This window comes from Diabrotica undecimpunctata, chromosome 3, assembly GCF_040954645.1.
Source record: "Diabrotica undecimpunctata isolate CICGRU chromosome 3, icDiaUnde3, whole genome shotgun sequence".
Taxonomy (NCBI): domain Eukaryota; kingdom Metazoa; phylum Arthropoda; class Insecta; order Coleoptera; family Chrysomelidae; genus Diabrotica; species Diabrotica undecimpunctata.
In genome coordinates this window covers 52,397,644-52,416,822 of record NC_092805.1, presented here as the reverse complement: position 1 = coordinate 52,416,822, position 19,179 = coordinate 52,397,644, and the positions used below count along the sequence as shown (strand labels likewise).

Sequence of the window (19,179 nt, the reverse complement as noted above, 5' to 3'; positions counted from 1 at the left end):
GGTGGGTCACGGGTCTTGAGGGTGATTTTGATATAGGATTTAGATTTTTGCACCTTTCAGTGGCTGATCCCCAAAAATTTTTGTCGGGGGTAGGGGGGATCATGGGTCTTGAGGGTGCTTTTGATATAAGATTTAGATTTTTGCACCTTTTTTTTGCAACCATTTTCTCAATAATTATTTTAAGCGATTAATTAAACCAATGAGAAGTTATTAAAACCCAAATACCCTACGGGTCCAAAGAAGGGTACAACATTAAGGGGTCTTAAACTACACCCAAAAAAAAATAATTTAAACCCACATACTCTATGACAGTACAATCAAGTGTACAAGACTATTAAACCAAAGGAAAGTTATTAAAATAGAAATACTGAAAAATCAAGGACTGTCAATTAAAACTAGATATTTTAAAGACAATTAATTTAAACCCACCTATCCTATGGCTACAAAATCAAGAACAAACCAAGGATAAATAAGTATGAACCAAAGTTAAGTAATTTAAATGTAATAACTCAATGTAAGTGTAAACATTAATGAATGTATTAAACATTCCTAATAAACTCTATCTTATCGTTAGATATCCGATATCAATTTGTAAAAACATTAATTTATTCCTTATTGCTATACGGAGTGGAAACATGGACTCTCGGAATTACAAGTATGAGGTGTATAGAAGCCTTTGAAATGTATGTTTTTCGAAGGATGTTGAAGATTTAGTGGACAGAGTACGTGACATTTACGGAGGAGAAAAATATAACTTTCTACGACTCATAATGGAAGAGAAAGTAGAAGGAAAACTAGATCCAGGAAGAAGAAAATGCTCCTGGCCGAAGAATGTAAGAGACTGGACAGGCATGGACACACATTCGATACTAAGAACACATGAAGATAGAGAGCAATTGCTGTAGTTATAGCCACCCTTCCGTAATGAAAAAGGAACCTTAAGAAGAAGTGTAAACAGCATTTTATTTAAATTAATTTATTCAACAAAACTATTATGTTATTTCTATAATTAGGCATATTAGGCTAGAAGTGAGTGAAATATTTTTTTACTCGGTATTGAAATTTTTTTCATCATTTTATCTTCTGGTGTGTTATCCGTTTTAGGTAGATTTATAACTTTCGGTGAAAGTCGTTCTTCTAAATCAGTTGATGAGTAAGATATTGTCTAAAAGAGGTAAATAAATAGATCTTTGGAAATACTTTTCGCAAGAGTTAGCAGGTTGGTTTTGACGACAGGTTTGACGAGAAACTATATGAGGCATCTTCAATTCCATGTCTAGTTGTTCAGCTATTTCCTTTACTTCATAGTAAAGTTTGTTGTAACAACAGACTCTATGGCCTCATCAAATATAATTTTGGTGACTGAAGAAGACGACTAAGTGATACAGTTGTACCTAAAACGTCGCTAAGACAAACTACTGAAATGAGAAATTCTGGGCTCCTAATAGTTTGGATTAATGAAAATGCATCAGGTGACATTTTACTGTCCTTCCACGTAGAAATTGTTTCAAGAGCGTTGTATATTTTGATGATTGATTCGCCCTGAAACTGAAGATGACCTTCATGCCTTTCAACCCAACGAATTTCACAAATACCTTGGACAGCAGCCCCCCGTTCCTTTATTTGTATTCACTAACGTATCAGATAGAGCTAATGCAACAATATTCACTTTGATATTTATTATAGATAAATTATAAAATGTAGCACAGTCTCAACAATTATAATTCATATTCAAATTAAAAACAACCGATTCGTAGACAAAACTGAAGATAAGAAATATCTAATACAAAATAAAAATGTGCTGATTTCGTGCGAAAAGTCATGTCATGTACATTGAATGAGCAATAATGTGTGGGCAGTAATTCTATCTCATCGATAATCGAACGATTCTCTGGCACTCAAATTACGAATTGACAAAATTTAAAAATCGCGTAACTCTGAATTCGCGGAAGTCGAGGTAGCGTTACTCGAGCTATTACTGTATTCAGAATTGTTGATTTTTTTAAAGAGCAATGTAAAAAGGCTTCCGCATAATTCTACACTTACTCCTAGAATAAATGAGTTTGAATCATTTCAACTCTTGACTTTCTGCTTATGGGGTTGATGGGTTTAACATTATTTTTTTTAGGATTATTTAATTGATATTTAATTTTGTTTGGGAGGGGTCATGACCCCCGTGACCCCCCCCTTGGATCCGCCACTGATTATGGTCTAGAAGGTGAAGTGCGTACGTGGTATTATAATAAATACTTTTACGCTACCTGCCTGTATATCAAACATCTGTCTGGTGTTCGATGACCTACCATTCTAGAGGGCCGTAGAATAATTTGAACATTAGACTTATCATGTAGTATATTCCAGAAATCTCCAGACATTGAAGCTAACGATATAAATACAGAATAATTTAAATCGTAGAATTAGTCTAAAGTAAAAAGTTTGTATTGTCACGTATTGCACTGTAAAGTATTGTCAAGTAAATCATTGTAATTTTAGTACCCCAGTCATATTAGGTAAAAAAGGGGTCAACCTCGGAATGAAAGATAATAAGCTGCAAATTGGTATGAACCTTTGTTTTGTCATTCTAAATGTTGTCTCAAAAGTCACAATCGTTATCGTGTCCGCGTCTCAAGATATTCAAGGTCAAAGGTCACAAAAATCGGTTTTTCGCGAATATCTGGCTTCCTATCGGTTAAATGAGATTTGCATTTATTATAAAAGTTGTAGGCTATAAAATTCCCTACAACTTTTGTTTAAACTTTTTTTTCATACGACCAACCGTTTTGAAGGTAGAGCGCGAAGAGTGCACATCGTACAGTCATATACGGCCTAATGCAAGGTCAAGCGTGAGTTATGCTTATCAGTACGTTATAAAGTCAATTATTTACTTTATTATATAATTATTATAAATTATAAATATTAAACAATGCCTATTATTTATGTACTAACTATTAATTATTTATATTTAATTAAAGTAAGTAACTTGATTATTTATATATAATTATTCATATTTAACTATTTAAGTATAAAATATTATTAATTCTGGATTATATATTTTAGTTTTATTTTAAGTTAACACGACATTATATATCTTTTCTTTAAAACGCGTAAATTTCTCAATACTTATATACCTGGAAATACTTGTCCCTACCCTATGCCCTTTTCTATTCATTGCCGGGACAGATGTTCTATAGTATTCAAGGCCACTCTCTCCACTTTGTATGAGTCAAGATTATTCGTTAGTTTGAAATTGTACCGTTGCAACTACGGACGTACGGTTTTAAGAGCTATGGCTGATTTGTGTTTTATATGTGATAAGAAACTTTCAGAAGGTGTTTCTGTGAATGTCGTACGTGGTTTACAAACTTTAAAAACTGCAAGTATTGAAAGAAATGATGGACATATAGACTATTTAAATACTTTAAGTTCTGTAAATGTGCATTCCGAGTGTCGAAAAGTGTACACGAGTAAAAATGTTATTATTGCATCAAAACGACGCACAGATGAGAGTGAACCTTCAACGTCAAGTGCACCTCGTAAAAAACGAAATGAAGTCTTTGATTTTGGAAAGTTATGCTTATTTTGTGGCCAAGAAGCTGATGAAATAGCAGAAAAGAAAAAAAAATTAAAGTATAGACGGACAATAAGTAATGTAAGTACTCTTGCATTCAAAGACAACGTAATTAAGAGAGCAGAAGAACGAAACGATTCCTTAGGAGAATTAGTAAAGGAACGTATATATTACGAGTATGATTTGATCGCTGCTGAAGCAAAGTATCATACTATTTGCTATACCAACTTTTTAACCCGAGTACCATCTGCAGATAAAATGCCTCGCCAAGATGATCAAGTCACTCAAGCAATGAAGGAGATTTTTTGTTATATAGAAAATAATGAAGATTCTCAATTTACTTTGAAAGAACTTAAAGATGTCCCTACGGAATACATACCTGACGATAAGACAATTATTACAAAATTACAACAAAAGTATTTAACTGATATAATAATCACAAAAAAAATTGGATCATTTACAATTATATCTTTCCGTGATACACAGCTTAACGTATTATCAAGAGCTTGGTACGAAAATAAAAAAAGTACTCCTGTAGAAGAACGTCTACGGATTGTAGAAGCTGCTGCGGCTATTATTAGGGAAGACATCAGATCATCTGTAGTTGAAACAAAAACGTATCCACCTCCGAATAAAATGCTAGATTGTATTAATGAAGAAATACCAAAAACATTATCACATTTTTTGGAAGAAATAATATTAAAAAATAGAAAAGGACAAGTAGATCATTTAAAAACGAAATGCACATCTATTAGCCACGCAATAATGGCTTCGATACGAGAACGTTCATTTTCATCACAGCTACTGTTGGGCCTTTCCGTATTTCTTCACAGAAGATATGGGTCTAAAAAATTGTTGGATGTTTTATCATCTTTAGGATTTGCTGCATCATATAGTAATACCATACAGTATGAAGTTTCATCAGTTTACCATCCACAACCTCGTATTTTACCATCAGAGTCTGGTGCGTTGGTACAATATGTTGGAGACAATGCAGATATTAATGTCAGTACTCTTGACGGTAATAATACTCTTCACGTTATGGGAATGATAAAAATAATTACTCCGAAAGATGCTGTAATTTATGATGATCGCATAAAAAAATGTACAACTAAACCGAGTGCAAAAGAGTTAGCAGCAATATCACATGTATCTCTTTTAGCATATGAAAAGCCAGTTGTACCTGGGTACAGCAAGATTCAAGTCCAAAATCTACATGATGATCAAGTACTGATTGAAAAAAAATTTAATGCAGTTGATTTGTTGTGGTTATACGGAAAATGGAAGAATCTTTCACCGTTGCCAGGGTGGAATGGCTATCTTCAACAACTTACGAAAAATAATCAAAATTTTTCAACTTCTCAGGTTATATTTCTACCTTTCATTGATCATCCTGCCAGTAATTTAGACACAATTTATACAACTTTACATAGTGCTATAAATATTGCCAAGTCACATCAACAAAAAACGTGCATAATTACATTTGATCAGCCCCTGTACTCAAAAGCACGTGAAATGGTTGCTGCGTCAGATGCAAACTCAGACTTGTCTAAAACAGTTGTCAAACTTGGAGGATTTCATATGCTCATGTCTTTTCTTGGATGCATAGGACATGTAATGGACGGTAGTGGTCTCAAGGAAGCTTTAAGTAAAATATATGCTACAAATTCGGTCGACAAAATGTTGAATGGTCACGCTTATGCAAGAAGTATCAGAGGCCATATATTATTACGACTTGCATTATCAATAAAGATTTTTGAAGAGATGAAAATTGAAAATTGTGTGTTAGATGAGTTAATTGAACAGATAACTAGTCGCGATGTTTCCTACGAAGATGTTGAAGGATGTACGAGCAGCTCCAACTCGTTAATTGATCAATTTCAGGATAAACTAAAAGAATTAAAAGCTCGAGGTCCCACGGCACAGTTATGGGTGCAATATTTTGAAATGGTATCAATAGCCCTAGATTTCATTCGCGCTGAAAGGCTGGGACTTTTTCAAGAACATTTGGATGCAGTGCGAAAAATGCTGCCCTATTTTCATGCTGGTGGTCATTTCCTATATGCGAAATCAGCTCATTTGTATCTTCAAGATATGTTAAAACTTGAGGAGACAATGGATCAACAGGCTTTTGAGAACTTTAAAAACGGATTCTTTACTGTAAAACGAACAGAAAAATTCAATTCTGGTACATGGACAGACATGATAATCGAGCAAAGTCTGATGAAATCTATGAAGACAGAAGGAGGAGTATCTCGAGGCCGAAGTACACAAGAAAGTGTTCTATGTAAGTGGGTATATGCTATGTATGCCACGAATACAATTTGTGAAGAAATTGAACGGTTTTGTAACATTTCTTTCGATTCTGTGGACCAACATGTTGATGCTAGAGATTCACGAATAAAAAGGGATGATACTGATGTAAATGAACTGGTTGGTTGGTTTACGCTTCATAATCCCTTTCCAAATACGAATCAGTTGGTATCCTTAGCTTCAGGAATCGTTGGAAATGACCAAATTAATTGTCACCGAGCCCATGAAATCGGATTGCAATCTATGGTAAAGATAACTGGTTTGAACTTCAACGAAATAAAGTTAAAACGCGTCGATAAGGTTTTACCGCTTTCAGCCATTAACAAATCTGTCAAAATTAATGATTGTAAAGTTTCTATAGATCCAATGTTACTTTTCCAGAGAATAACTGTAAGCAAAAAATTTGAAAGTAATTTACAAGAATATCTTCAGTATGAACTAAGCCCGTATCCGACATCTTTATTTGATAGTAATGGCATGAGAAAAACCACGAAAGCAACATTATATGACAATATGATGCCTGTCGTTATCGATCTTGATGAAAATAATGTAACATACATCATCGATGGTGGATTTCTTCTGCATCGCGTCGTATGGAGCAAAGACGATACTTTCTCTATTATTTTAAATAAGTACATTAAATATTTACAAACACATTATGGCTCAGCAATTGTTGTTGTATTTGACGGATATTCGGACTATAGTAAAAATATTAAAGCACTGGAACAACAAAGAAGAACTGCTGCACTTTCAAAATCATATGAAGTTTGTTTTGACGAAACAATGGTTGTGCCAATCAGTCAAGAAAAATTTTTATCAAATCGGTCTAATAAAAAAAAAATTTATCGACATGCTTGTTGAAAAATTTAAAACTGTTAATATCACAACAAAACAAGCCAGAGATGATGCTGATGTTCTCATCATTGACACAGCTATTGCCTTATCAGAACATCAAAAGACTGCTGTCATCATAGGAGAAGATATCGATTTGCTCGTTATTTTAATTGGACGTACTCAGTCACATCATCAGGAAATTTTTTTGAAAAAAGTTGGCAAAGGCAATGTCAAAACACAAATATATTCTACTAAAAGTTTTGACCAATATCCTCGTACTAAAAAGCACATTTTATTTTTACACGCATTCAGTGGCTGTGACACGACTTCTGCGCTATTTAAAAAAGGAAAAAAAACTGTTACTAGAGCATTGGAAAAAATTCCTGATTTAGATAAACTGGTGGAAGTATTTCAACAAGAAAACTGCCCAAAACAAACATTATTAGAAAATGGAGTGCGCATCTTGTTGGCATTATATAATGCTCCAAAATCTGAGGACAACATTGATCATTTCCGCTACACGCAATTCATCAAATTTACAAAACTAAATAAACCTGTACACCTGTCAACACTTCCACCAACAAGTGTAGCAGCTCATCAACACATAAAACGTGTCTACTACCAGATTCAAACGTGGTTAGGGAAGGACTTAGAACCTCAAGAATGGGGCTGGATGCTTGAAAATGAAATCCTGGAGCCCATACGAACGTTATTACCTCCAGCACCAGCCGAACTACTAAACGTAATATTTTGCAATTGCAAAAATGGTTGTGGTTCCCGCTGTGGATGCAGAAAATCAGGGCTACAATGTTCTTTAGCTTGCGGCCAGTGCAACGGACAAGCTTGCCTCAACGCTTCACTGTATCCAAGTAATCCCGATGAAGAAAATACATATGATCCCGATATTCTGGAAGGTTTGGAGATGAACATGACAGATAATGAGGATGATGACAATGAATCGAACATTTTTGAGCGACAAGAAGAAGAAGACGACGAACAAGAAGAAGATAATTAGCTTCCATTTCCAATTTCATTACAATTAAAATCAACAAAGATACTTTTGATATTTGAACTCACATTTTGATAAATGTATATTATGCCGTATTTAATAATAAATAAAAATATGTGTAAAATATATACTCTTACTATTATATCATTTTAACTTAAAATAAAACTAAAATATATAATCCAGAATTAATAATATTTTATACTTAAATAGTTAAATATGAATAATTATATATAAATAATCAAGTTACTTACTTTAATTAAATATAAATAATTAATAGTTAGTACATAAATAATAGGCATTGTTTAATATTTATAATTTATAATAATTATATAATAAAGTAAATAATTGACTTTATAACGTACTGATAAGCATAACTCACGCTTGACCTTGCATTAGGCCGTATATGACTGTACGATGTGCACTCTTCGCGCTCTACCTTCAAAACGGTTGGTCGTATGAAAAAAAAGTTTAAACAAAAGTTGTAGGGAATTTTATAGCCTACAACTTTTATAATAAATGCAAATCTCATTTAACCGATAGGAAGCCAGATATTCGCGAAAAACCGATTTTTGTGACCTTTGACCTTGAATATCTTGAGACGCGGACACGATAACGATTGTGACTTTTGAGACAACATTTAGAATGACAAAACAAAGGTTCATACCAATTTGCAGCTTATTATCTTTCATTCCGAGGTGAAAGCCCTAATATGACTGGGCTATAGTGCTAGTCTAGATGAATTAAAATAAGTACTCAAAAAGGGAAAATTGAAGACTAAGCAAATTAAAAGTAAAAACGTTGCAATACTTATAGAAGAATGGTGAGACTCAAATTGAACAGAAAGGAATATGTGTTGTATCAACTCTTATTTAAAAATATGTAAATCTGTTTTGGTTGTTAAAAAGATAATTAAAAATAGATTTATGGTATTGAAAGCACATGGATGTGCTTATCATAACCAGGACATGTAAATTAATTTCTTGAATGCATTTGAAAAAAGTTTTCATGAGATTTTTTAGTTCTAAAGAAAATAAAATATATTGTTACAGATATGATTTTAGGATTACTTAATATGAATGTTTACGTTCTTTTTATCAATAAAATCGCCAACCGCAATACTTGTTCTATAATATTACATACATGTGTATTGATTTAGGTAGTAGGTATATAAATGTTACAGTAAAACAAAGTTACCTCAGGCAATAATATTTCTTAATGCCAATTTACCCGAAATTAGTAAATTGCTTTATTATCATCACATTTCTAGTGAAAAACGATTATATTTAGATTAGAATTTACAAACAAAACATCGTTTTCCAAATATAAATTTCTATATAAGTAACTTCCTTCTCAGTAAATCTGGTCTAATTTAGTGTATCTATAATATATGTGTTGTCCCTCCCATTAAGTTACCTATTTTTAGAATGTAAACAAAATATTTGGACAAGTTGATTTTTACAATAATCTTTAGCATGACATTAAATTTTCCAATATTCCATGATCTTTTCACGCATTATTTATGGCTTGGATTTTTTAAATAAAAAAATATATTGCACGACACCTTATTTACAAGCTTTGGCAATATTGTTTTCAAAAATGTATATTATCAGATATCAAAAAAAGTAAAACAATTATTATGCTACTATTTCAAAATTTGTTTTATTGTGATTTTTGAAAACGGTGCAACTTTGCAATTTTGAATAAAAATGCGAGATGATGATTGTTATACTATACTTATCAATCTGTGTGGCAAAAATGAAATCGTAGGATATCAATTTAAGCGTGCCTTTCAATTTTGTTAGTGAGCGGTTCTCTAGATAATCGAAAAAAAAAACAAATGGTTACTAACAAAAAAAAGCAACCAAAAATAATAAATAAATCATGATAATAAGATAAAAAAGGTTTCCAAGAATTGCGCTAGAAGCAATCTGGCAACGAGAAGACCTGCAAAAAGATGGAGAGATAGCTTTCAGTGTTCCTCTGAAGAAATACTTCTACAGCAATAAAATTAACAGATCTGCAGATCTACAATAAGAAAGAGAAAAAGTAGAAGAACAAGAAGATAAATAAAGTAGTATTTAGACGCCCTCCACGAAGTGTTTATAGGCGACAAAACGAAGTACTAAACCTACCAATTTTCCGCAGGAAGATGAATCGCTGTGAAACATTTTGCATTCGATTCGGGGAAAGGTCAGGAAAATGCATTTCCATGCAAAGAAAATTAAACATTTGCAACAAAGAAAATATTAACAGGAATGAGTTTAATTTTGTTAGTAGGGGGTTTTAAGATCGCTGAATACGAATATGAAAACGACGATGGTCATCGAGCTACCTGGTGCCCAGAGTGGACCTCGTCGCCTGGAGTGCGTTAATTTTGTTCTAAATCAATTTACAGTCATATAACTCATTGATTTTTAAGGTCATCAGTCGAAAGTCATTACTTGGGAGGTTTTCGAGGTCGCTGAACAAAAAGTTTTCAAAAAATCTTGTTTTTTGAAGTTTTATGTGATTTTTATTCGAAATCAGTCAAAAGTCATTGCTCGGGGGTTTTTGAGGTCCATAAAAAGAAATATTATGACAGCGATGGTCCTCAAAAACCTTTAGACTGATTTCGAATAAAAATAACATAAAAATCCAGGAGAGGAGATCCACACTTGGCACCAGATAGCTCGAGGACCATCGTCGTTGTCATATTTGTGTTCAGTGACCTTGAAAACCTCCCGAGTAATGATTTACGACTGATTTAGAATGAAACTTACATACTCCAGGAGACGAAGCTCATCCTGGGCACCAGGTAGCTCGACGACCATCTTTGTTATCATATTCGTATTCAGTGACCTAGAAATCCCCTAAGTAACAAAAATGAACTCATTTCTGTCGATATTTTCTGAGTTGCAATTTTTTTATTTTCTATGTACTTTGGCAATCGAATGCAAATAGTTGCACATCCATTCATCTTGCTGCGGCAAATTGGTAGGTTTAGTTTAGCTTTATTTCGTCGCCTATTAGGACTTAGAGAATAAGTAACCTACAGTCTTATTGACTTTTGAGTTTAGACGCAACAACTACTAGATAGATAAACCTAATTCCATTAAGGAATACTCCTGTTTAGCAGTAAACGTTAAAGAATATCTAATAACTGTTCATGATCCTTCTTTTTTAGTCCAAAGCAACCGGTACTATGGGATATTGGTATTGCCGAGTGGGTATTTGTCGTATCTACGATATTTGTAGCTTCTCAGATAGTTATAACGCCATTAAATTTTCTTCAAATTCTTATCCAATATATTTGCTATCTTTCTATTACACAAATACACTTAAAACTAGTACTAGAATCTTATATTTAGGGTTTTGTATTAGATACGTTACTTAATTTTTCGTTTTTTGTTTAACAATTCTGTCTAATTTCCTATTCAAAACAGAATACTTTTATATTCTATCTAACTGCAGTATTCTTTGTAAGCGACAAAAAGTTAAATTTTTAATTTATTTACCTTTTTTAAAATTATAATTATTTAATTATTCACGCTTTTATTTCTTGTAGTAAAAAAGATCACACATATCATATCTAATGCTAAGTTCCACAATATTAGTATGACTTTTAAGCTTCTATTTCTTTTTTTAGCCCTGGGTTAGTCTGGTACTTAATTCTAGCGACTTGGGTCTGGTGGAGTCTGGTAGACCCAACTGTCTGAAATGCCGTAGCTCCAACATTATATTGAAAATTGTATGTTTGTTTTTTTTATACAACAATACACTATGAAAAAACGTTATATTCCTAAATAAACAAATGAATTACAAAATCAAATTAATCGGTAGTATTATCTGCTGCTTATCCGTTTTTGCAATCTTTACATGTCATAACGCAATGCGAATACATATTGTTTTTTACATTCAACACAAAAAATTGCGATTTTCTATCCGATCTTCGTGGGCACATTCCTCATCGTCGTTTCTTAGGTTTTTCTTCACTGTCTACAGATGCACTTCTACTGGTGGTAAGTTTACGTAGTGAACGAGGTGGTCTTTCGTTTTGTAGTCTTATTTCTTGTTGCTCGGCTATTAACTCCTTCCCAAGTAATTTAATAAAAGCATGCCTTGTCATTTTATGATCGTTTGTGTTATTTCGGTAAATCACAAAAGCATTTATAGCGGCAGTATTTAATAGGGAGAAAAAAAATTGTAAGTGGATATCTGCGACAATTTATGGATATATCATATATTGCTGACAGTTGATCCACAATGTCTACACCTCCCTTTCTTAGATTCTCAAAAGTAACTATATATACCTTTTTTTGTTCTCCTGTATTCGTATCACCATATCTGTATGGAATCATCATAGTGGAAAGTGGAAAAAAGAATGACGTTTTTGTTTTTTTTTTGCCCATGTAACTCACTACTGATAAATAATTCTGGAAACCAAACATACTAGATGGCATACTTTTTTTTGTAAAAAGTAGACGTGATGGCAACTCCTTCTTGTTTTTTCGAACAGTTTCCACTGAAGTCAATCGGTGTTCAGATACGAGGCATGTTGTAGCTCGTAAATCAGTTAGTAAAGCTTATATCATGACCAGCTTTTCTTACTGGCTCAACTAGACGAATAACGATGCCTTCACCTGTGTTGCTCTGCTGGAAAGGTCCCTCAGGCTGCTTACCGACATAAACCTCCATGTTTAACGTGTAGAAACATCTAGTATCTACCAATGCAAAAATTTTAAGGCCATGCTTGGCCGGCTTATTTGGAATATATTGGCAAAAAGAGCATTTTTCCGCTCTTGGTGAAAAAGCAGAGCAGCTTTGGAATTTGATACAAACTAATCAAATATCTCTATAATTGGGGTGAGCTTATCTTGTTTTTTTTTGCTCGGCACGAGTTTCAATGTAATCAAAACGTAGGCAGGCTAAGAAAAATCGAAATCTATATAGTGCTATGCCCTTTCTAAAAATCGTAACTCCTGTATCATCAGTTGCCCAAAGGTCGTCCAAACTTTGTCGACCAGAACGATAAAAACAAACTAAATAAAGAAGCCCAAATAAAGAACATAATAATTCTGGACGATTTGTTTCTTTTACTTTATATTTATTGTTTTCCGAGTAGTAAGGCTTTTCCTGAACCTTCTTGTTGGTGTAAATGACAATTTCAGTAATCATATTATCAGTTAGTATAATATATAACAAAATTAGGGACTAATTTACTTCTCATTTAATTCAATACATTTTTTAAGAAATCAATGAGTATGATCTAGATCGACAATTGACAACAAAAAAGATTTAAAAAAATAAATTAAAAATTAAGAATTAAAAATTTGTAAAAAATAAATTACGAATTAAAAATTTGTAATATAGCACCAGAAATGATCCACACAATGTTCCAGAACATTGTCGTCTTCGCGTTAGTTCAATAATTAGTGCCAAAAGGTAGGTGGGTGGCAATTTGTAGGTACATTTAATTTAAGCGAAAAGCAAATTTTATTTGTCAAATAAACATTTGTGTTCTGACAGCAGTAAAATGTATTTTGTAATAAATAAAATATATACAAATATCTACTTCTGGTTGTGTAAATTAATTTACACTAACCAATAATTTTGGCCGCCCTGTTAATGTTTATATCACTAAATAGATAATAAATAATTTTTCTTAAGCCTTAAGCCTTACAATCAAACTGTTTTGGGATTTGTCTCCAAAGTCATATCTTCTTGAAAAAATTAATTTATTCCATAATTTTGCTCTTCACTAGATATTATAAATAAATAAATAGGTATTATAAACAAATACTATTGTACTCAGGAACTATAAAAGGGATAGATGAAGAAATACCGACAAATATTTTGAAGAATACCAACGAAAATAATAATAATAGTCGATTAAAATAGCAAGGAAATTTAAAGACAGGTAAAAAGAAATAGTTATTGAAAGATTTTAGCCAGCTAACCAACATTAAAAATTATAAAAAAGGATAAGAAAGTACATAATAACTACTAAATGCTTCTATTAATTATCCGTTAGTTTTCTATTAGGGATAGAGTTGTATATTTGTCTGATTGGAGAATCTATTGCAACTGGCTGAATGACTAATGTCTATGCTATAAAAAAAACTACTAAATGATAAACTATTAAATTTAATAATGAAAACATCAACAATACAGCAAACAATAACAGCTTTCAATTGCCAATTTATTTTACTTTTTGATTTAAATATTGTCTAAATAAGGATTTTTATTATTCAAAAAAGCAGCAAAGTTAGATAGGGTAAACATACCAGTTATTGGACATGCCAATTATTTTAACTGAAAACAAGAATTCTGTATTCAGTAGTGACCTACTAAGTTTTGTTGAAATGTCGCCATTATACTATTATATTAGTATCAATATTGACATAAATGACATTTGATTAACATTTCTTGGTTAAATTGTTGATTGACCAAATGTGAGATTCTTTGGTTATGCACCAAAAAGACGGTTTTCTTATTTTACCCCATTTTACGAAATCTAACTAAATTAAGTGTTTTAATTAGTGGTGAAATTTTACCACAGCGCCCAGCATATGAGTATTTTCAGTTGTTGGACATCTGTCCAATAACTGCATTTTGCAAAGTTTATACAGTTTTTGTGTGAAATATTCGAGCGTCTTCCTTATTTTCGGCACTTCCATTTTGGTGTCAATATTCACGGTAGTGAACTTTATGAACCAGTTATTGGACGTCTTTCCAATAACTGGTTCACAATCTGTCCTATAACTGAAACATGTAAATGATGACAAGAATAAAAATATGTCATATAGAAATGCGGCAAAAAATACGGTGTACCTAAATCGACGCTACAATTTAAAATTAAAAATCCTGTTCATAAAGACACATGCGGTCCAAATCCAATTCTTTGGCAAGAGAATAGTCTGATCATGAAAGGTAAAGTTAATTTAGTTAGGTAAGATTTTAAACTGTGTTAAATGACTGTTTTTATTTTTGCAGGTGGATAGAAGAGCTGGCAACAAAAAGATTCTCGAGGAAATTATAGGACATTTTAAATAGTGTTCAAACATTTTTGACTGAAAATCCACGGCCTAAACCCTTTAAAAACAGAAGACCTTGTGATAGTTCGTTCAAGGTAATAAGGTAATACAGAATTTTTTTACATTTGTAAAATAGAGATGAAAAAAGCACTTTATATTTTAGGCTTTCCTAAAAAAATGTCCAACAACTGTTCAGCGAAAAAGTGAAGCAGTAAGTGATGCGTGCGCTTGTGTTTCGAAAGCAAACATTCGAAAATGGTTCAAAGATATAAACACTTATCTTGTTTCCAAAACTATTAATCAATAATAACCCTTTAAGAATTTACAATGGCGACGAATCCGGTTTTCAGTTTTGCCCAGAAACTGGCAAAGTTTTTGATAGAAAAGGCACAAAAAATGTTTATGCTGTAGAAAAGGAATCATCTAAGGAAAGCGTCACTGTCATGTTTTCAATTATTTGTCCACCTATGATCGTTTATCATTACAAGCAAATTCCAGAAAAAATAAGCCAGACCGCCAAAGATCCTGATTGAGGCATTGGAAGATCCGATAATGGGTGGATGACGGCAGAGACGTTCTATACTTATGTGAAAAATGTACTCCATCCATTCTTGCTGAAAAATAATATAGAGTTCCCTGTGTTATTATTTTTAGATGGTCATAAGTCTCATTTAACTTTTGCTTGACATTTGCTCCCCTACTGGAAAAAGTAGTGGCGAATAATAAGAGTGACACTTTAATTAACGGATTTCGCGAGTGTGGTTTATTCCCTTTCTACCCAGATGTAGTTGATTACACGAAGTGTTTGGGAAACAAAAATGAGCATCCTGAGGTAATATTATAAAAACTTTTTTTATTTACCCATAAGTTAATAACACCTTATCACATTTTTGATGGACAAAGACCATTCGACAGTTTGGCTAGAGAAGATTTAATCAAAAGATTTCAATCTTTCGATGATCTTTTGGTTAAGGAAGGCATTACCGAAGAATTTTTGACTTTATTTCAAAATATAAAATTATTTAAAAAAAACATATTCGTGTCCAGAAAATAAAAAAGTTGACTTGAACATTAGAGACTTGCAAGAATTACTTGATAATCAGATATTGAACTCGACTGAGACTGAACCTGGATTAGATCCGTCTAAGAAGCAACTTTCAGGTGCACCAGAAATTAAAATAAATTTAGGTGCTGAATTAAATCCATCTGAGAATCAACTTTCAAGAGCAAAAAATTAATATAACACAAAATATTTTCATAAAACCTGGTAAAGGCATTATCTATATTTTGCCATCTACTAGTAAAAGTATCAGTGACTACTTAATAGTCCCAGAAAAATTAACAAGAAAGAATAAACGTAACACCGAAAGAGTTTACTTTGCTGTAACATCAAGAGAGTATCAAACGTGTTTTGAAAAGAAACGTGCATTAAAAATTAGAAAATCAAAAATTGTAGAGAAAACGAAAAAGAAAAGAGAGTGCAGTAGCAAAGCTTTAAAAAATACTGCCCGAGATAGTAATAAAAATAATTCATGTTTTCTGTGCAAGGTTCGTATAATAAAAAATAATTACCTAATATTTAATAGCTGCAAGAAAAGAATTCATCGACGACGTGTTCCGAAAAAATATAACGTACATGTTCCTGAAGTACGGGATGAGGATTTATTCATGTGTTTTACGGCGACGGCATTATTTCAGAAATAGAAAGACGGCATAATGTGTAATGAAAAAGAACTTGACCACAGAATGTATAAAAAATTTAAAAACATAGTAAGTGAAGAGGGTAATGAAATAGATTATCAAACAGATTCCAACCTCAAAATATGTGAGAAGCCGAACAAAAAAGAAAGTAATAAAGATTACTCCAATCAAGAACTAAAAGAAGTTGGCAATAAAAAAGATAATGAAATAAACGCTCAAAAAAAAATGACAGCAATTTGTGCGATGAATTGAAACAAGTGGAAAGTAGCGAAGGTAATGAAACCAATAACAAAGTTTATAAAAGTCCGGAAGAATTAGAAAATGAAGAAAGAATCGAAACAGATCATCAAATAAAAACTGAGAGCACAATGTGTAAGGAATCAAAAATGGTAAGTGAAGAAGATCTGAAAGACTATGGAACAAAAGTGGGAAAGATGTCAGAAAATAATGCAAATGGTGACATGGACGTCAAAGAACTATTTAATCTGTACCAAAATGAAATGAAAAAATATAAGTGATTTATAGGAGGTAGATTTAATAAAAGTTTTTAAATACTGATTTCAATTTTGGTTTGTTTTAAATCATTACTTTGACAGTGTCCAATAACTAAAAATTTTGAGTCCAATAGTTGAATTTTTTGTCCAATAACTAACTTTTGGAACCGTTCAGGTCTTCTCAAATTTTCTAAAACAACTGTTATATTAGGAATATTTAAAACCCGTTAACTTAAAATATCATATATTTATCTATGATCTGGCATAGCAGAATAATATCTGTTACAAATTACACCTTCGGCAGAGACTTAAAATTGAAAAAAGCTTAACTGTTCAATAGCTGGTATGTTTACCCTACTATCATTACATGTAGTATACTGTATCCAGAAATTTAGTGTCTCATCATAAAAGTTATTTTAATAACAGCTGTAAAACTGAATAATCACTTGTAAATACTCTATTGTTGTATAATTATCACAGCTACCAAAGCTGCAAGGACCGGCATAATAGCCAAGCATAGCACAACTGTATATAGGTACATATATAATCAGATCAAATATTAGCATTCAAGCATAATGTCAAAAAACTCTTTTTATAAACATACAAATTTCCCATAATTATTGTTATTAATCATTATTTTAAGTCTCAACGAAGAAAATGTTTTGTGTGTGTGTTTTATTGGCACTGGTTTTCACACTGGCCAGTCAATTTCATAATGATTTTTTTAGACTATAACTTATCACTAACTCAGGGGAGTAATGTGTAGTGTCTGTGTTGAGTAAATGTCTTGTTACTTTAGTAAAGTCGACTTCATTGTCTTTACAAAGAGACGCTAATTGTATCTGAACGTCTGAGGTCCCTTCGGTAAGTACCGATTTACTCGTTTTAAAAGGTTCATATTTATTCATGTTGACTTGTTATGTTTAAGTTTTCCGTTTCATGTCTGAAAAAGTTGGCAAAAAATGGGAAATTTCTTTGTTAATAATTTCACGAAAAAAAATTATTCTTCATTAAAGGTTATGCATCACATAGAAATCATCAATCGATAATCTTATAAAATATTAAGTGGTAGCTAGGGAAAATTAAAATTATTAATTAATACTGAAGTGGAAAGTGATTTTAAATTTAGATATGCAAGAAAATGTAATTTTAAAATGTTTGTAGGTATTAAAAATTATGTCCAAGTTTAGATTCATGGCCTTCTAATAATTAAATAATACATTTAAAGTAAAAAGTAAAAAAAAATACTTTTGCATTTGTTGATTTTGTATACTGAATAAGGTAAATTAGAAATAAAATTAAAAATTAATGCACCTACTGATACATCATTAAAAGGCCATGAATCTAAATTTAAAAATAATTTTTAATTCCTACAACCAAATTAAAATAACATTTTATGCTGCACCTAAATTTAAAAGCACTTCACTTTTAAGCATAAATCAATATTTTTGATTTTCGCTGTATACCACTTAAAATTTTATAAATTTGATTATTGATTATTGATTATTGATTTCTATGCAATGCAGAAATGTTTATGAAGAATAGTTTTTTTCATGAAATTAATAATAAAGAAATTTCCCATTTGTTGCCAACTTTTTCAGACATACTTTATACCTTACTAACAATTGAAAAACTTCTTCCCTTACATGAAGTATAAAATGTAATCATATTTAGCTATATGTATATACCTACATTAATTCATTTTAATTTTCACTTCACCATTTTATTATTTCACTTACAATTTGTTTAACAAAACAAAAATTGTTTATTACTTTCAAAATTTGGATATATTTAATAAAGAATCGACACAGAAAATAATTGTGAATGAAGTTTACATTAGTACATTACATTACATACTATTCTCAAATTATAAAAATGTGAAAGATTTTGTATTAAATTTAATTTAAATTACAAGTAATAGATAAAGAATATAAACATACCTAGAACTGAATTCTATGGACGGGACCTGATTATCCTTCTCTGTTGTCATATCTACCTAAAAAAATAAAGCACTTATTAACACTTCTTTTTTCATAGAATGCGTTTTATTTATTTCCGACTGGGATTTAATGACCAGCGAAACGATATTAAAAGAATTACGTCTAAGCGTTTTGTAAACACTTGTTATCTCTGATCATTGTTAAACGTTTATATATATTATAGGTAAGTGAGAGTATATTATTTATATTGCAGTAAAATTCAATAGGAACACAGGCAATGTAGAGAATAAATGAATGGAGATAGAAA

At 31.7% G+C, this 19,179-nt stretch overlaps 1 protein-coding gene across 5 annotated transcripts in view; it reads right to left on the bottom strand.

Annotated features, from left to right (window-relative positions):
• LOC140436799 (proton-coupled amino acid transporter-like protein pathetic) overlaps nucleotides 1–19,179 on the bottom strand; it is a 119,555-nt gene that overhangs the window by 64,617 nt on the left and 35,759 nt on the right. For 3 of the 5 annotated variants that reach the window (XM_072525900.1, XM_072525902.1, XM_072525901.1), the window contains exon 2: nucleotides 18,873–18,924. In XM_072525900.1, the coding sequence (XP_072382001.1) occupies nucleotides 18,873–18,922 (50 nt within the window). In that variant the 5' untranslated portion in view covers nucleotides 18,923–18,924. Of the gene's footprint in view, nucleotides 1–18,872; nucleotides 18,929–19,179 lie in introns of all 5 variants that reach the window. The other 2 variants (XM_072525898.1, XM_072525899.1) reach the window with 1 other exon arrangement.